This window comes from Haliaeetus albicilla, chromosome 24, assembly GCF_947461875.1.
Source record: "Haliaeetus albicilla chromosome 24, bHalAlb1.1, whole genome shotgun sequence".
NCBI classification, from domain to species: domain Eukaryota; kingdom Metazoa; phylum Chordata; class Aves; order Accipitriformes; family Accipitridae; genus Haliaeetus; species Haliaeetus albicilla.
Window position 1 is genome coordinate 14,528,134 of NC_091506.1, and position 14,952 is coordinate 14,543,085.

The window sequence follows — 14,952 nt, forward strand, 5'->3', positions numbered from 1 at the left end:
GGAAGAAATGCAATATTTGATTCTTACATCAAGCTCAACCTCTCTTCACAATGTTTCCTCAAAAAGTTACTATTTTCAATGACATTGCAAACAGTCAAATTATGTCTGCTTTGTCTTTTTTTTCTTGTTCTATGAATTGGGAAGTAAAAATTCTTTCCAGTTACATGGAAAGAAAGACAGATGTTGCTCCCAAACTACTACCGCAAGCTAAATACAAATAAGTATATGGTCACCTATCATCTACCACTATACCTAAAGCACCCACCAACATACAAAGACAAATAGCTGCTCTACTTTCGTGGTTATTAATATCAGCAAAACAGTTAATCTGGCTTTGGAAAAAAAAGGGCAATGGGTGTTTTAGGACACCAGTAGTGCTCCAGGGAAACGAGACAGGTCTTTGAGGAAGCTACCTCAATAGAATCTAAAAATACAGGAGAAGTGATCCAACTAAACAGAGGAGTCGTTAACCTTTTTTCAGTGCTAAAAGCTAATGCTTTGGAGAAGTATCGTCTTGGCTACAGCACCTTGTTTTTTCAAGCTGTCCTGGTAGACTATTAAATTTACATGCCAAGGAAGAACAGCCAGGACCTCATTCTCAAAACAGAGTGATCCATGGGTTCGGGGGTCTTTTTTGGCTTTAGAGTTGGGTCCCCAGAATTCACAAATCTGTTCTTGCAAAAACATAAAAAAAATACATTAGCAATATTAGCTGTAGCATATAACACACAGCTTTCATAATGAAGAATCTTTCCTTTACGGCATAAAAAGGAAATTAGTGATTTCAAGAAGAACGTGTTAGGGTATCTGAAATTAAAGACCAACACACAGCTTTACCTTTGGGTCATACATCAGGTTGGTCTGCTGTGAGATTACATAATTCTGAAGTTTTTCTATCAACACTCAGACTGAAAAAAAAATCTCCTAAAAGCTGCAGGGGCTTTATTTGTATAAAAAATTAAGGAATTAAGGGGATTTAGCAAAGGGTCGCAAATAGACAGCAGCTGCGAGAAGGTACCGAGCATTTTGATAAGCTCATAAAATAAAAATAATTTAAAAAACAAAACCAAACCCAAACCCCAATCAAAACCACACTCCGTCCTTTAGCTATCAGTTCATTATAATTGGAAGAATAACGAGAAAGCCTAAGGGAACGGCAAAGCGACATATAAAACGTTATTCTGGCGCTGACCGGACAGAATAGTGGCAATTGTTTGAATTCAAGCCTATGTTATTCCTTTCGGGGAATTACAAAAACCCAACAATTAGCAGTAAAGCAGCCCCTGGCTGCCCAACGGGATCGAGAAAGTCCTCCCCCGAGCAGAAGACACTCCTCCCGTCCCCACGTCCCGCCCGACACGCCGCCCACTCACCTGCCGGCCCTGCCGGCCCAGGGGATCCCCGGGCGCGGCCGGCGCCGCCACCGGCCCCGGCCCCGGCCCCGGCCCCGGCCCGTCCCCGCCCGGCCCGGCGGCGGCGCGCGGGCACAGCCCGGCCGGCACCGCCAGGGGGCGCCCCGGGGCGGCCGCCGCCCGCGCTACCGGCCAGGGGCCCTGCAGCCCCGGCTTGGCGCTTCCCGGGTACCTCAGCCGCGGCCAGTAACCGCGGGCAGAGCGAGGAACCCTGCTACTCCCGACCTCAGCCACCGCCTCGCTGCGTCGTCCCGACGCGCGTAACTGTCACCGCGCAACTCCGAAAAGCCGCCCCGGGTTGCCCTGAACCCAGCCGAGGCGTTCGTGCTGCGAAGGAGCACAGGAAGGGGAATAAAGCAGTAATTCTTGTCTGCCTCCGAGTTTTTGCTTCGTAGAGGGACAACGGGCAAACGACGCTCTCATTTCTGTTTTCACTTGTCGATGCGATACCAGCGGCCGTGGCGATAATCACGAGAGCGCTAAGAAACGGCCTCCCTCCTTCCCCTTCGACAAGCAGCAGGCACGGCGTTCCCTCCTCCCGCGCAGCCTTTTTCAAACGCCACACAAGAGAAGAGATGTACGAGTCCCAACTGGACTAGGAAAAAAGTGCATAAACTGTATTTGAACTAAATCATCTGGTATTATTTGACCCTACTGGAAAGCCTGCTGCTCCTTTCCAAACCGGGAAGTCACCGCCAGTCAACTCTTGGAACGCTCTGGCCCTGACTGGGAAATTTAGGGAGGACGAAAAGAACATAAACCACACTAACGCAGAGAAAAGCACAGTAAGATGATTAATAGGTAAGCACGGTATTAAGGAGAGGGAAATGAGCAGGCCTGTGTTCTTGTTAGTAGTATCACAAGTGGACAAATAAGGAAGCGGGAGGGCTGGAAACATTTCTCTGGGGCCTGTTAATGACTTCAGCTCAGCAGCAGAACACGGAGGAATCGGTGCTCGTGTAAGATATCCTGAAAAATCACATACAGAACATGCCACTCTTAATGAACCAAATCAAGATCATATTTGCAAGGAAATGACTAAGACACAGCCTGAACAATAAAACAGAAATAGATGTATTCTACCAATATTTACACAATTCAGAATTCACATAGACAAGTAAACTCAGCCTATCCTGTCATTACCTTATAATTACACAGACCAAAACACTGAAGTGTTTTGTGCAAGTAAGGCACTATGTAAATACAGAATGCAAAACGGTTTTAAAGGGAATCGCTAGTTTAAAAACTACTTTCATGTCTGTTTCATTACTACATTAGGTTAACAGTAACATCTAAGACTACTGAAATGAACTGGTGAAAAAAAAGTGTTTATATGCATTCCAATTACATTCATGGGTAAACACTTCAACCATGATGCAGCTATTTCATGCCCCAGCATGATAATACGATCTTCATTCATTGCTTGGGGAGCACAGAGATGGAAGAAAGCAAACTTGTATGCTCTTCCACATTAGCTAGCTCAACACATTCGTAAGTAATGTGAGTACAGCTCCTATGTTCAAAGCTCGAGAATAAGAAAAGGAAGGCTGCACAACCTGATCATTACACAAATGCCAGGTCTCTGGGATCGTGTTTTATAAAACTAACATAAAACCATTGGGAACAACTACTACTGGCAAGAGTTCCTGGCAAGAATTTGCTTACGGTGAACTTTCCACAAACTTTCACATAAACCAATTGCAACTAATTGCTGATAAAATCCAAGTGAACTCAATTTTTCTTCCAACTAAATCTTAAAATAAAAATTGTTTTAGGTCTAATCACACATGAAGAAATTCCGCTTCTTTTAGCAAGGACAGCATCTCGTCAAATGAATACTTCCAGGTTCATTAGATGCAATCTATTCCTTTGTTTTATTCCATGTATACCACTAGTATTCATAAGTATTTGCAATCACTTCACATGAAGTAACATTTCAAGTAACTTCCAGACAATTCCAACTAGACATCCAGGAGTTAAATCTTTCCAACATCATTTTTGAGAAAAGTGAAACAATGTGATGTGACCTTCACTACAATGAATCACTCAAAAACACTATAGCTCCAGAAGCTCTCTCCATGACAACTTCACCACCACCATTGCTTAACAATGTTTTCTTTAAAGATGTATTCATTAACCTTCCCCTGATACTTCAGACTTTGAGTACTATTAACCTACCTGGCTTAAGACAGATAGAATTCATGAGCAGCAGATGGAGCAGGCTTCATCTTTTTGTTTTGTTCACTTAATGCCCTTCAAAAATTCTACTGTTGTACTATGAGTTGGTTTGGTTGGTTTGGGGAGGCTTGGGTTGGGGGGGGGGGGGGGTGTTTGGGGATTTTTGTTTGTTTCTTTTTAAAGAACTTTACCATCAGCATTTAAATTTATTCTTTCATTTCACTCTTTTCTAATATACCCCTCTTGAAGCATGAGCTCTGTGAAGGTCTTGTTCAGAAAAGCAGTGAAGTAGAAGAGCAGTGATGGCAGTTCTGCCATTTTATTGCCAAATCTGCCTGCTACCAGACTAGGATTCTTCAGAACACGGCCAGAAGTTCGATGCTTACAGAAAGTAACAGACCCATAGGTAACTTTAAAAAGCCTTGACAATATTGATTACAATCTAATAATTCACATACAAGACCAGTCTTCAGAAAGAGAAAGAAATGGCTCCTGAAACACTGTACATAAATGCAAAAGAAAAGAGACTGAGGCTGCATTTTTATTAACACAGATACATAGCTATTACCATAATACAAGACCTCCTGAGCATGAATACTGGGAAGAAGACAGCAAGAAAACCAAACCAAACAAAAATCCCATCACCTCATTTTTCAGCCAGCAACTTTTTTCTATCCTCATTTTAAAGTACCTGCAGAAATCAAAATTAGTAGCAGTCACAGAAGTAAAAAGTAGGTATCTTGACAGGAATTAAATTAGCCTGTTTCAAACTTATGCTGAGTACTTTATCAAGAAATGCAGTTTCATACTTCTGCCACATTATTAGCTGAAACTTTAGGGTTCATAGGCTTGAAAGAAAGGTCATTACAAAAATAAAACAATAAAAAAAAAACCACAAAACACCCCAACACAGCACTACACACACATGCCCATGCTGAACTTCTAAAATTGCTGTAAGTCAATTTAAGTGAGCTAAACATGTGGTCCCAGTTGAACCTCCTTTTCTGGATCTACACTTCCACAACATGCGCTAGCACCCATACAGCCACAGAACAAGGTGGGCTGTGGAAGCAACCCAGTTAAAATCTAGCTGGGGGGAGGGGGGACAGGTAGTAGAGTATACTCCATGTTTTCAGCAGATCAGTTTCTTGATCCAGTTCACCATGCGGCCACAAGACTCAACTGCCAGCACAGTTGGGAAGAGGTAACCAAAAAAACCAGAAAAACTATTTTCTTACAACAGAAATACCATTTACTCTTAAAGATCGGATTGTAATAAGATGTTCTAAATAAATATACTTTAAAAAAAAAAAAAAGATCCATACCCTTACCTTTCCGCGTGTTCTCTGTCACATCTACACCAAACTGGATGATGTCACCTGACATAATTTCACATGGTGGGCTTTCCTCAGATCCTCTACTCAGTCTCTGACTATTAATAAAGGTACCATTACTACTTTTAGTGTCTTGAAGATAGAACTGTGAAAACAAACAAAAAGAATAGTAAAGTATCTGGAAAAAAACAAAACAAGTGTGATGAAACATAAGCTCCAGCAAAATTTCTGCTATAAAATATAGCTTGACCTCCCAATGTAGAAGAGGACAAACGTATCAAACTCAAAACACCCTTCTCAGGATGCAACACTTTCACACTATCAAGAAGTATTTGTATTTGATTTTTAGTTGTTTAACATTTGATTGAATTCTAGCACATACACTATGCAAATAATTGCTATAAACTGTACTTAACCTACTGCCTGCATGGAAAGGATAAGACATTTTTAGCAACAACACCTTTTGCCACACATATGTAAGAATTTATATTTATGTTGGTCAACACAAAAATTCTAGCTGCTCATACATTTAAGGTACCACTGTTCCATGACAGAAACATGACATAGTGAAGACTAGCACTAAAGGCACAAGGAAAAGCTTTGGCAGAATTCAGAATTCAGGAATTGTAATACAAGACCATGGTGAAACTAAGGAAAAAAAAATTAGAACGCTTTTACCTCTCAGCAATACTAGTTCACACCATTAAGTTAATCTCAAGATTGCTGCATCATCAAGCACCTTTGTAAATATCCATTTGTAGAGTTAATTAAATTTTAATAGCAATGTACTAAATCTGAAACTGCTTATGACACAAGACTTCTAGTCAAAACTGCTGCATCTGAGAAGAGGTTACAAGTGAGTCACCTGGCAGAAGACCAGAGTCACTGGCTAAGACCTGATCAGCAGACAGCATGAAAGAGGGGACTGGAATGTTACTAACCAGCCAGGTGTAACTACTGAAATGAGTCACTTGCAGTAGTTCAAGATGACAATAGTTATTACAGGAACCTGATGGGATGGTAGAAATCCCTGGCTTCCTGCACTCATAAGGAATCTCATCAAGTACCAAAGCAATCATAAGGCTGGGGGAGAGATGTTGCCTTCAGAGAAATTAATGTATTCCCATGTTTTTCCTATAAAAGCAATTGACGATTTTTTCAGGATTCCATTAAAAGTTTTCCATGCTTTTATTTGCCTCTATTACCACAGTCCTCAAAAAAAAGTGATACATAGCTCAAAATCATAGTGTCAAGGGAAAAGGCAGGTTTTAAATCGAGCGAGAGACCAGCACTAGGACTCTTCAGATCTCATACTGGAAAACAACACCAACCATATGATACATATCTTACATGCTCATCCTGAGTAGCACAAAGCAGTGCCCCTAATTTGAGAGCTTAAATGCCACTGTGTCCAGAAGATGGGACTCAATACAGTAACCAAGGGAAATGCCAGCACAGGAAAACTCAGCTAGGTGTAATGACAGAATGAAAAGCAGCACATGAAAGATTCCCCCCCCCCCAACAGATATGCCTTTGATCTTAATCTGAAGAAAAAGAAGGTAATAATCAGTCATATGTTCATAAAGATGAAGGTAAACACAAATTATGGACAGATCAAGAAATCATGGCTGCATTCACTGCACTAACAATCAGACCCACCCTACTCTAAATAATACTTCATATATTATGAAATACTACGTATTAATATATAATAATATAATAGTACATAATACAGCTTTTATAACAGTTAAGTTTAAAAGCCAAATTAATTAGCTTGTTAATTTACTAATCTGAAGGTACTGAACCTTCTCATGGCTCAGTGCAGAGATAATTATTTTTTTACTTCCTGTTTGTTTTCAATTAGCATTCCGCTCCATTTGAAAATCCTTCTGTTATGAAAAAGTGAGTCACAAGCAAGGAGAAACAAACATGCTTGTGCTTATTTGTTTTTCCCCACCCTTTTCTTTCCTATGTGTAATATCTGCCTTTTATCCCTCCAACTTTTTGATTAATCACTGCCCCTTGTAATCACACTTCTGCAGAATCTGCAGACAGGGCACACATGAGATAGCACAAGGAAATACAGGAGAGTGACCACAGGAAAGGAAGTGCAACAGAGCATCAGCAACACAAAACTTACAAAATGCCAGCAGACACAAAATTCAAACTGCAAAAAAAATTTGTAAACAAATGGCTGCAGAAAACACACATTAAATTTAATATTATTAAACTGATGTCCATTTAACTGCATGCTACTGAATTTCATCATGTAAATTTTAGAAAAGTGATGCTCTTGAAGTCTTTACAAACAGGATGAAAATACTCTTCTTCCTGCATCTAGTAAAGAAGTAATAGCAACAACATGTTAATATGCTGATGTCTAAGGAGAAATGCACTGACTTCAAGACTTAGTAAAAAGGATTCAGTTATCATTAATGTAGCAATTGGTCAGGAACCCCCAGAGCTGGTCCCTTTCACATAGCAAAATCAAATGTTACTTCCGTACTAGTTTTCACTGGTTCAAATGATCTTTCTCAAACATCAATCCCTCCATCACTTTTGTATCATTACTAAAAGTTACCTTTAGAAAACAAAGTCAAGCACAAGCCCTGAAACACACACATGTATACGTTAACTAGTATTTATGGTAGTATGGTAGTATACTGGTAATTAGTATACTACTAATTATGCAAATCCTTGGTAGGTTCTCCAATTCCCAAAACAACGCCTTTTACACAGCAGCTATGTAATAGAGTGCCTTCTGTGAAACCAGCACCATTTGTTCTTCCAGCTTCCCAGCGCAAACCAACAAACTTCAGCAGCAGTGCCAGCTCCAAGACTAACTATAAATCTTTCCCTTCCCCAATGCTCATTGCTGAGTTGCACCACCACCTCTTCAGTTGTACTGGCTCAGGCATTTGTTTAGTCACTGCAAACCAGTTCTGAAGTGCTTAAGCCCATACTGCCTGAAAAAAGGGCAGCATACACTGACCTAATTATACTTGCCTTTATAATTCACACCTCTCTTCAGATCCATCTGAAGTCCCAGCCATTTTCTGCATCATATTAACAACTAGTCCACTTTAGAGCAGAGATGGTAGCTCACGCACACTGAAAACAACTCAGTTTTTGAGGGCTGTTAAAGAATTATCATATCCTTAATTCAGATAACTTCATGTACGGATCGAGCAGTAGTTTCCCTTCTTTCTTAAAATACAAGGCAACATACAACTATTTAAGAAACTTACTCTCCAGTATCGTAACACGTTCTCAGGCAGAAAAAGAAATCCTAGCCCACATTTCTTCCTTAGTAATTTATGTGCTCATGATTGTTTGCATTCTCTCTCATTTATATGCCATTAATAAACTCTGTTAACTGCAGACATCCTACCATACTGCTTCCACAAAATTTATGGAGACTTTATTCAAAAGTAAAACTTGCGGTTCATCAGTACACTCAAACTTCTCCAATACAGTTCATCTTCTTTAGAAACTGCATTAAGGAAGTTTCAAAAAATTAGATTTTTGTTTCCATGCTTTGCAAGGAATTATGTATTAATTTCACAAATTTAGTATTTATCATATTTCAAGTTACTATTCAGTTTTGCAAACTGAACAAAAGTACCTCCTCTGCTCTGATCTGTGGTGTATAAAAATCTCATTCCATTTAAGTTTTATTGCTTTCTGGGTCAATGACTCAGAAGAGTACCAACAACTTGCTAAAACACAGTCCACATTTTATTTTCATGCAGTTAGATTAGATACCACTACAATTTTTCCCCCTGTAACAAACTCCTAATACTTCCTGATTAGTGAAACAGAAAAATTCTTCCATAGATATCCCAGACTATCAATACATTGAACTTACACACATACAATACAGGAATCCTAGCTGATATTAGGAAGTTGCAAAATTGCTATGCTCCAGAAGGACATATTTTAACTTTACCTATGAAATCTAGGTAGACTGTTTTCTTCAAAGAAATAAAAACAAATAACCACAACCCCCCCTATTCTGCTTAACTATTACTACCATAACATCTTCCAAGAGACAGGCTGAAGAGAACCCCTTTATTTAGACTGACAAGTGAGGAAGTCATGAAGTGTTTTGTTTCCCAAGCCATATGCAGTCCTGATATAGGATGAGACACTTTTGAAGGACCTCAGAGAAGCCTAAGGATGGGCTCAGAGATGCACAGAAAATCTTGAAGAGAAAGTAGCACACTTTTTCAGTGATTTAATTACAGTACAACACAATGGTAGAACAAACAACTAACGAGCTTTTTAGTATCTTACTACAAGACCTGCTTTTAGCACTGCCTTTTTTCATCTTCATGATATACAGCCTTTCTCTCTGCACTATTTCACTAAGGATCAAACTAGAAATTTAACATGAAGTTCTAGGATTAGCCTAAAGTGTAGGCAAATGCATCATTGAAAATGAATTTGTAATTACCTTGCTAGTTTTTCATTTTGTTCTGAGAAATCTAAAACGTTAATCGCAAAATAACAGCAGTGCATAATAATCACACGCACTCAAATGCCAAATCAGAGATCTTTTGGTTGCATAACTCTTCGTTACAAGGTAAAGATGGAGAATAAGTGCTCCACGTACAGGACAACAGAAAAATCAATTTTTAAAGAGTAAGTGCTCTATTAATGACTTATTGACCGTTTAAATAGTGTTTTTTCAAAAACTCTTATGACCTAACTACCCCAAGTACAATACAATGAACAAAAGAACCTCAAGTCTCTTCTAGAGTAGAACTGTACCCCTACAGCAGGTAAGGCAGTAAACCAAGAACTGGGATCAAGACAGACTCGCCTAACATTTGCTATCACTATGTACAGCCATCCTTTTCCATTTTAAGAGCACATTACTGCTACTCCATCTAACCCAGCTTGAAACTGCAGTTCAGGACAATTACACTGAGAATTACAGTGAGGAGAATTACTGGAGAACTGAGACAGTTTGTTTGCAGATGTGAGATTCACTCCATGATGAGGAACAAACTCCACATCTAAAAATGCAGACATAGACCACGGGGTATAATTAAACATATTTCAGCCTTATTCCATAGCTGAATTTGTAATTAAGTAAATAATCAGCACCAAAATGTAGGCCATTGCCTTTTACAGAAAGTCAATCAATACATTTTATTCATTCAATATATTTTCACTGCCTAGGCAACTAATGTAGAAAGAAAATCTCAATGTCAGGATCTCCTAGTTTACCATTCTTTACCTCATCTCATTTCCTGTATTAAAGAAGTACACACAACTCCCATGTGCTTCAGAGCCCTGTTTTACAGGCTTTGAGACATTAGTTTAAACCAGAAAGGTTTAAATTAATTTGTAAAATTCTGAACTGTAGCCACTGAGGAGATAACAGCTTCATTTTTGCCATGTTTACTACCACATAGGGGCAGCAAGGCTGTCAGCTAGAGCAGTTAAGCCATAAAATGCTGCAGTTAGGCTGACAGATTCTTCCCTTACTCACGTTACAAGCTACATGATCAGTCATTGAACAATTAATGCTAGCATTACAAATGCACCCCCTGAATACTAAAGCTAATACTCATATGCAGCAAGTAAATAGGGATCTAGAAATTGGAATACTTGCCCTAGAGTAATACTGCAGTTCAAAATTGGACTGAGTAGTAGTACAACTGTGTTCGTTTATTTGTTTCACACTGAGTATATTCTACTAGGAGATGAAGTACATTGGCTTTGCACAATCTGAATTGTGCTCAAAGGTTTTAAAACAATACATAACAGCGTCAAACCAACACAGCCAACATTTATCACACTGCAGCCAGAAAACTTTTTCTCCCATACAATTAAAAGATCATTTTATCTTCCTTGAAGTGTTAACACTGAGTATTTTCCCATTTTGGGAGCAGCACTTCTACTAGCAAAGTACACTGTGCAAACCATACTTAATTCCAGGTCAGTCCCTTTGGCTATAAGAGAGAAATTCAAATGCTAAATTATCTCCAGATCCAATTGAGTTCCTCATTCTGGTCTGCTTAGACACATCCTAAATTCCTTTCCTCTCACTTGCCTAACTCCACCCACCTATCAAGGAAGTAGAAGTATTTGTCTCCATAAGCAAGCATAATTCACAGGGTGGGGTACATCAAGCAAAATTGCTTTTCAGTTTAGTTTTATAGTTCTTAAACACATGGATCTAATAGCTCTTTGCTTACTGAACTCCAGCTCCTTCAACTGAGAAACAAAACTAGTGCATTAACTTTTGAGTTGGTAGCAAATCTCCTTTTTAAAATTATTCTAGCTACCTGAGGCAGGCACACACTATGCAACTAAAAGCGACCAGCTGTGAAGAAAGGGATTTTCCAGTGAGACTGAGCAGCCTGAAGGAGTGGTAGCTGGCTGTTCAGGGACCATAAGTATTGAAGGTCCCCAGAGAGAAGCTCAACTTGCTAGTAGTTTTCAGTAACTTCTCTGGAAAATAATAAACTTAACCACTCTTTCTATGCAGTAAAGAAAAAAAGAAAGAGAAAAAAATTAACCATCTTTGATATAGCACTGGACAAAAAATATTCACTTGAAGTTTTCACCTGGAAGTGTAAGCCTAATGTAAATTCAGCTACTCCGATGAAAAAGTTAAAATCCTGAGCTACACCCAGGAACCCAGTACTATTCTTCCAAACCTGCCAGTAGCTCCAAGGGGCAGGAGGGAAAGGACACCAGGGAATATGCTCTTCTACTGACCAAGTTGTTCCGTGTCTGTTTACACCTTTAAGTTTTGTTGACTGTACTGCCAGGACAACCCTGCTGGTTACTCATACCTGTTGTCAAGCAAAATAAACTGTGGCAGTAAAAGGAGTTTTGTGCCAGCACAACTGCGGCTGGGTATAAACAGAGTTCAGCCTTTTCTGGATGCATTTGAAGTGCTGTAAAGTATTAATCCCTCTGCTGCTTGCCACGTCCTGATAGTTCAAGTGCTTTGAAGTTCACTACAGACCCTGTAATTCAGCTTAATTTTTGTCTGAGCTAAGTCAGCAGACTCCCTGAAAAGGACACAGGGGCTATGACAGGGAAGGGAAGACGTTGGCTGGATTTGTGGGGAGGAGGAGGAACCACCGTAAGTAGAGTGGCAATGCCAAACACCAAGAGGCACTAACAGCTTAAACTGTGCACAAAATGTATGTTTGCCTACAACCTTGAGTTGCTCTAGTGTGTTCCTCGGTAGCAAAATGTCACCTTCCTCAACAAAACAGTGCAAACATTTCTAGGTATGTTGTACCTCCATACATTTCAGCATAGACCTTTCTTTTGACATACGACATTGCAACGCCTATTTTAACTGCCCAGTTCTACAGATACACTTACACCTATCAGAATTTTAAATTATGGCATATTAAAAGCATTCACAAAAAAGAAAAACATGAAAGCATGTTTGCAGAGTTAAATACCATCCCCTACCTGTTGTGCCCATTAGGCTAAAGCATTTACTTTCTAAACCACTATTCAAACCCCACATTTGCTAGTAGTTGTAACTGAACTTACTGGTCTGAAGGTGAAAAGCTGAGGATCAAGGTTACTATTAGTCAATAGCTCTATACTATTCTTCAATATTTGCAGTTATCCACATATCTACTTTACATCAGGAAAATTCACAAACAGGACATCAGATACTTATTTTTAAAGGATTTTTTATTTGTATTAGGAAGCAGTCATTATTAACAGAAAGGCTACTAAAAAGATTAAGCAATACTTTTCAATGATTCAGTTTCAGAACTAGCTGTGTAGAGCTTAAAAACATTCTAATTAAATGGTTTGGGCTATTTTTTATCAAATAAAATTCTTCAGCAGTATTCTTGCATTTTTCAAAGTAATTCATACTAAAGAGATTGGCAGAAGATGGCCAAAAGTGTAAGTTCAGGACCTCAAACTACATCACAATCCAAGTTCTCTAGTTTAAAACAAAAGCAAAAACCCATGCTCACAATTTAAAGCTTATGCATATATATAAAAGAATGAGGATTAAGATCTCTACCACTTGTCTCAGAGTTTGCTGCACTGCTGCCCTCAACTTCAAACCATAGTCCCACACATCTTTCACAATCATTATACTATTCAAGACTGAGATCTTCAACTCACATGTGGTAATGGATGAAAGAAGTGAGGCAGCTGAACCCACCATCACCCTAGTTATCTGCTCCTTACCCATCATAGAAAGCAGCAAAGTTGGCTCGATAGCAGGGACAGCTGAACAACCTGGCATGGTTTCAGAATTTCTATCATTTTCAGTTTGCTTAATTTGGTTGGTATATAACCATGACCTGGGCTAAAAGTGAGCATACTTTAGAAGCTGGTTCTTAAGCCATATACTTACACCTCCCACAGCCACAGCAGCATTCAAGAAGAGAACAGCAGAGAGCAGGCTGTATTTACAATGTCAACCTTCTGATTTCTATCAATTGCTGTATGTCAGAATCTTAAGACCTTAAAGTACATTTCACAACCAGAATTTGGAGTTCTCCATATTAGGAGATAGCTCTCTGGAGTAAATTAAGAAAACCATGATGACCTGCATCATCTTTGCTTTCATAAAATATAAGTAAACAAACTGCATTACAATTCCTGGAACCCCCAATATCCCAATGGTCAGAACAGAACTGTACAAACCCACTTCCAGATTTCTTTTATTTACTTTAGCTCTAAAAGGAACTATCAACACTCCAAACACCTAGAACAACAAAACTTCTGGAAAAAATACAGTAGTATTATGGTGATGGTAATTTATATGTCCTCGTAGGATAACAATATTAAAGTAATAGCTTATACTGAAAACAGTGCTTTTACTCTGTCACTGTGTACTCATTCAAGACTTTGCACAAAAGGTGCCCAAGTCCTGTCTTTTTTTTTTCTTTTTTAACCAAAACAAACCCCTGGAACCAACAAACATGAATAGAAACATTATCAGAAAAGATTGTTTCCCTTGCTAACCTATTTGCCCTCACCCTCCTCTGGCAGAACTGGTGACATTCAAGTACCCTCACAAACTCTATTTTCTAGAAACAATTTGTGACCTAACTTGACAGTTGTGAAGTTAACTCCTCCCAATAATCACATTCAGTAACTGCAAAATGCAGTAAAACGCCCAGTTACAGAAGAACAAGTCCTGACCACCCTCTATTACACAGTAACACCTCACTCCTCAAAATTCTGTAATAAGTACATTCATGTAGAAGACTCATACTGAAGGATGTGACCTGAAGCAATCCTAGGCACAGTACACAATATTCATTCTTCTTACTGAATAAAGTTTTCAGTGGTAAACAGGTGTGGAATAAAGTAGTTCAAGAAGGTAAAAGTTACTCATGAGCACTGATCTAGCAATAGATTACTCAAATAATCCAGAAATGCATTCACTGTCAACAGGATGACAAGATACTCCCCAAAAACCTCAAGATAAAATGTTTTACCACAAAATGTGACAACACCATACAAAAATGGATCTCTCTCCAGATCAATGTCACTAGTTTTGATGCAAAAGGCTATTTTTAAAAAGAAGAGATCTAGAGGAAGAGTTCTAATTTACAAGTAAATTGGTTTATATATAGCTGACTGACTTGCTACAGGGAGACATCTGTCACCATAGTTACTAATTACTACTCTTTAGAATACCTTAACTTTTGTCCTCACAGTTCACAAGAATTCCTGAAAATCAGCCTTCTGCTACAAATGCGGGATGGTTTCAGGACAACTAGAAAAATTTTATATTTATTTTCTTCACAGCTGAATCAAAGTCTGTCCCTTCACATATGCCATGCTTTAAAACTTCCTTTTGTAAGTAAATCACAAAATAGATTAAGGACATTAACAGCCTCAGAAAATGAGGTTCAGCTCTATTCTGAGTATAGACAAAGCAGAAGTTTCCTACAAAAAAATTCCCCAACTCAGTACTAATTATATACAATTTTCTTAAGGAAAACAAAAATTTATTTGAATTTTCAGCCTCATGAAAATTCTCAAGTGCAATTTTCATTCTATGTGAA

The 14,952-nt window shown here is 38.8% G+C and overlaps 1 protein-coding gene across 35 annotated transcripts in view; it reads right to left on the reverse strand.

Moving 5' to 3' along the window:
• SLMAP (sarcolemma associated protein) overlaps positions 1-14,952 on the reverse strand; it is an 88,470-nt gene that overhangs the window by 47,195 nt on the left and 26,323 nt on the right. For 20 of the 35 annotated variants that reach the window (XM_069812255.1, XM_069812252.1, XM_069812251.1 and 17 more), the window contains exon 3: positions 4,922-5,069. In XM_069812255.1, the coding sequence (XP_069668356.1) occupies positions 4,922-5,069 (148 nt within the window). Of the gene's footprint in view, positions 1-4,915; positions 5,070-14,952 lie in introns of all 35 variants that reach the window. The other 15 variants (XM_069812241.1, XM_069812244.1, XM_069812226.1 and 12 more) reach the window with 1 other exon arrangement.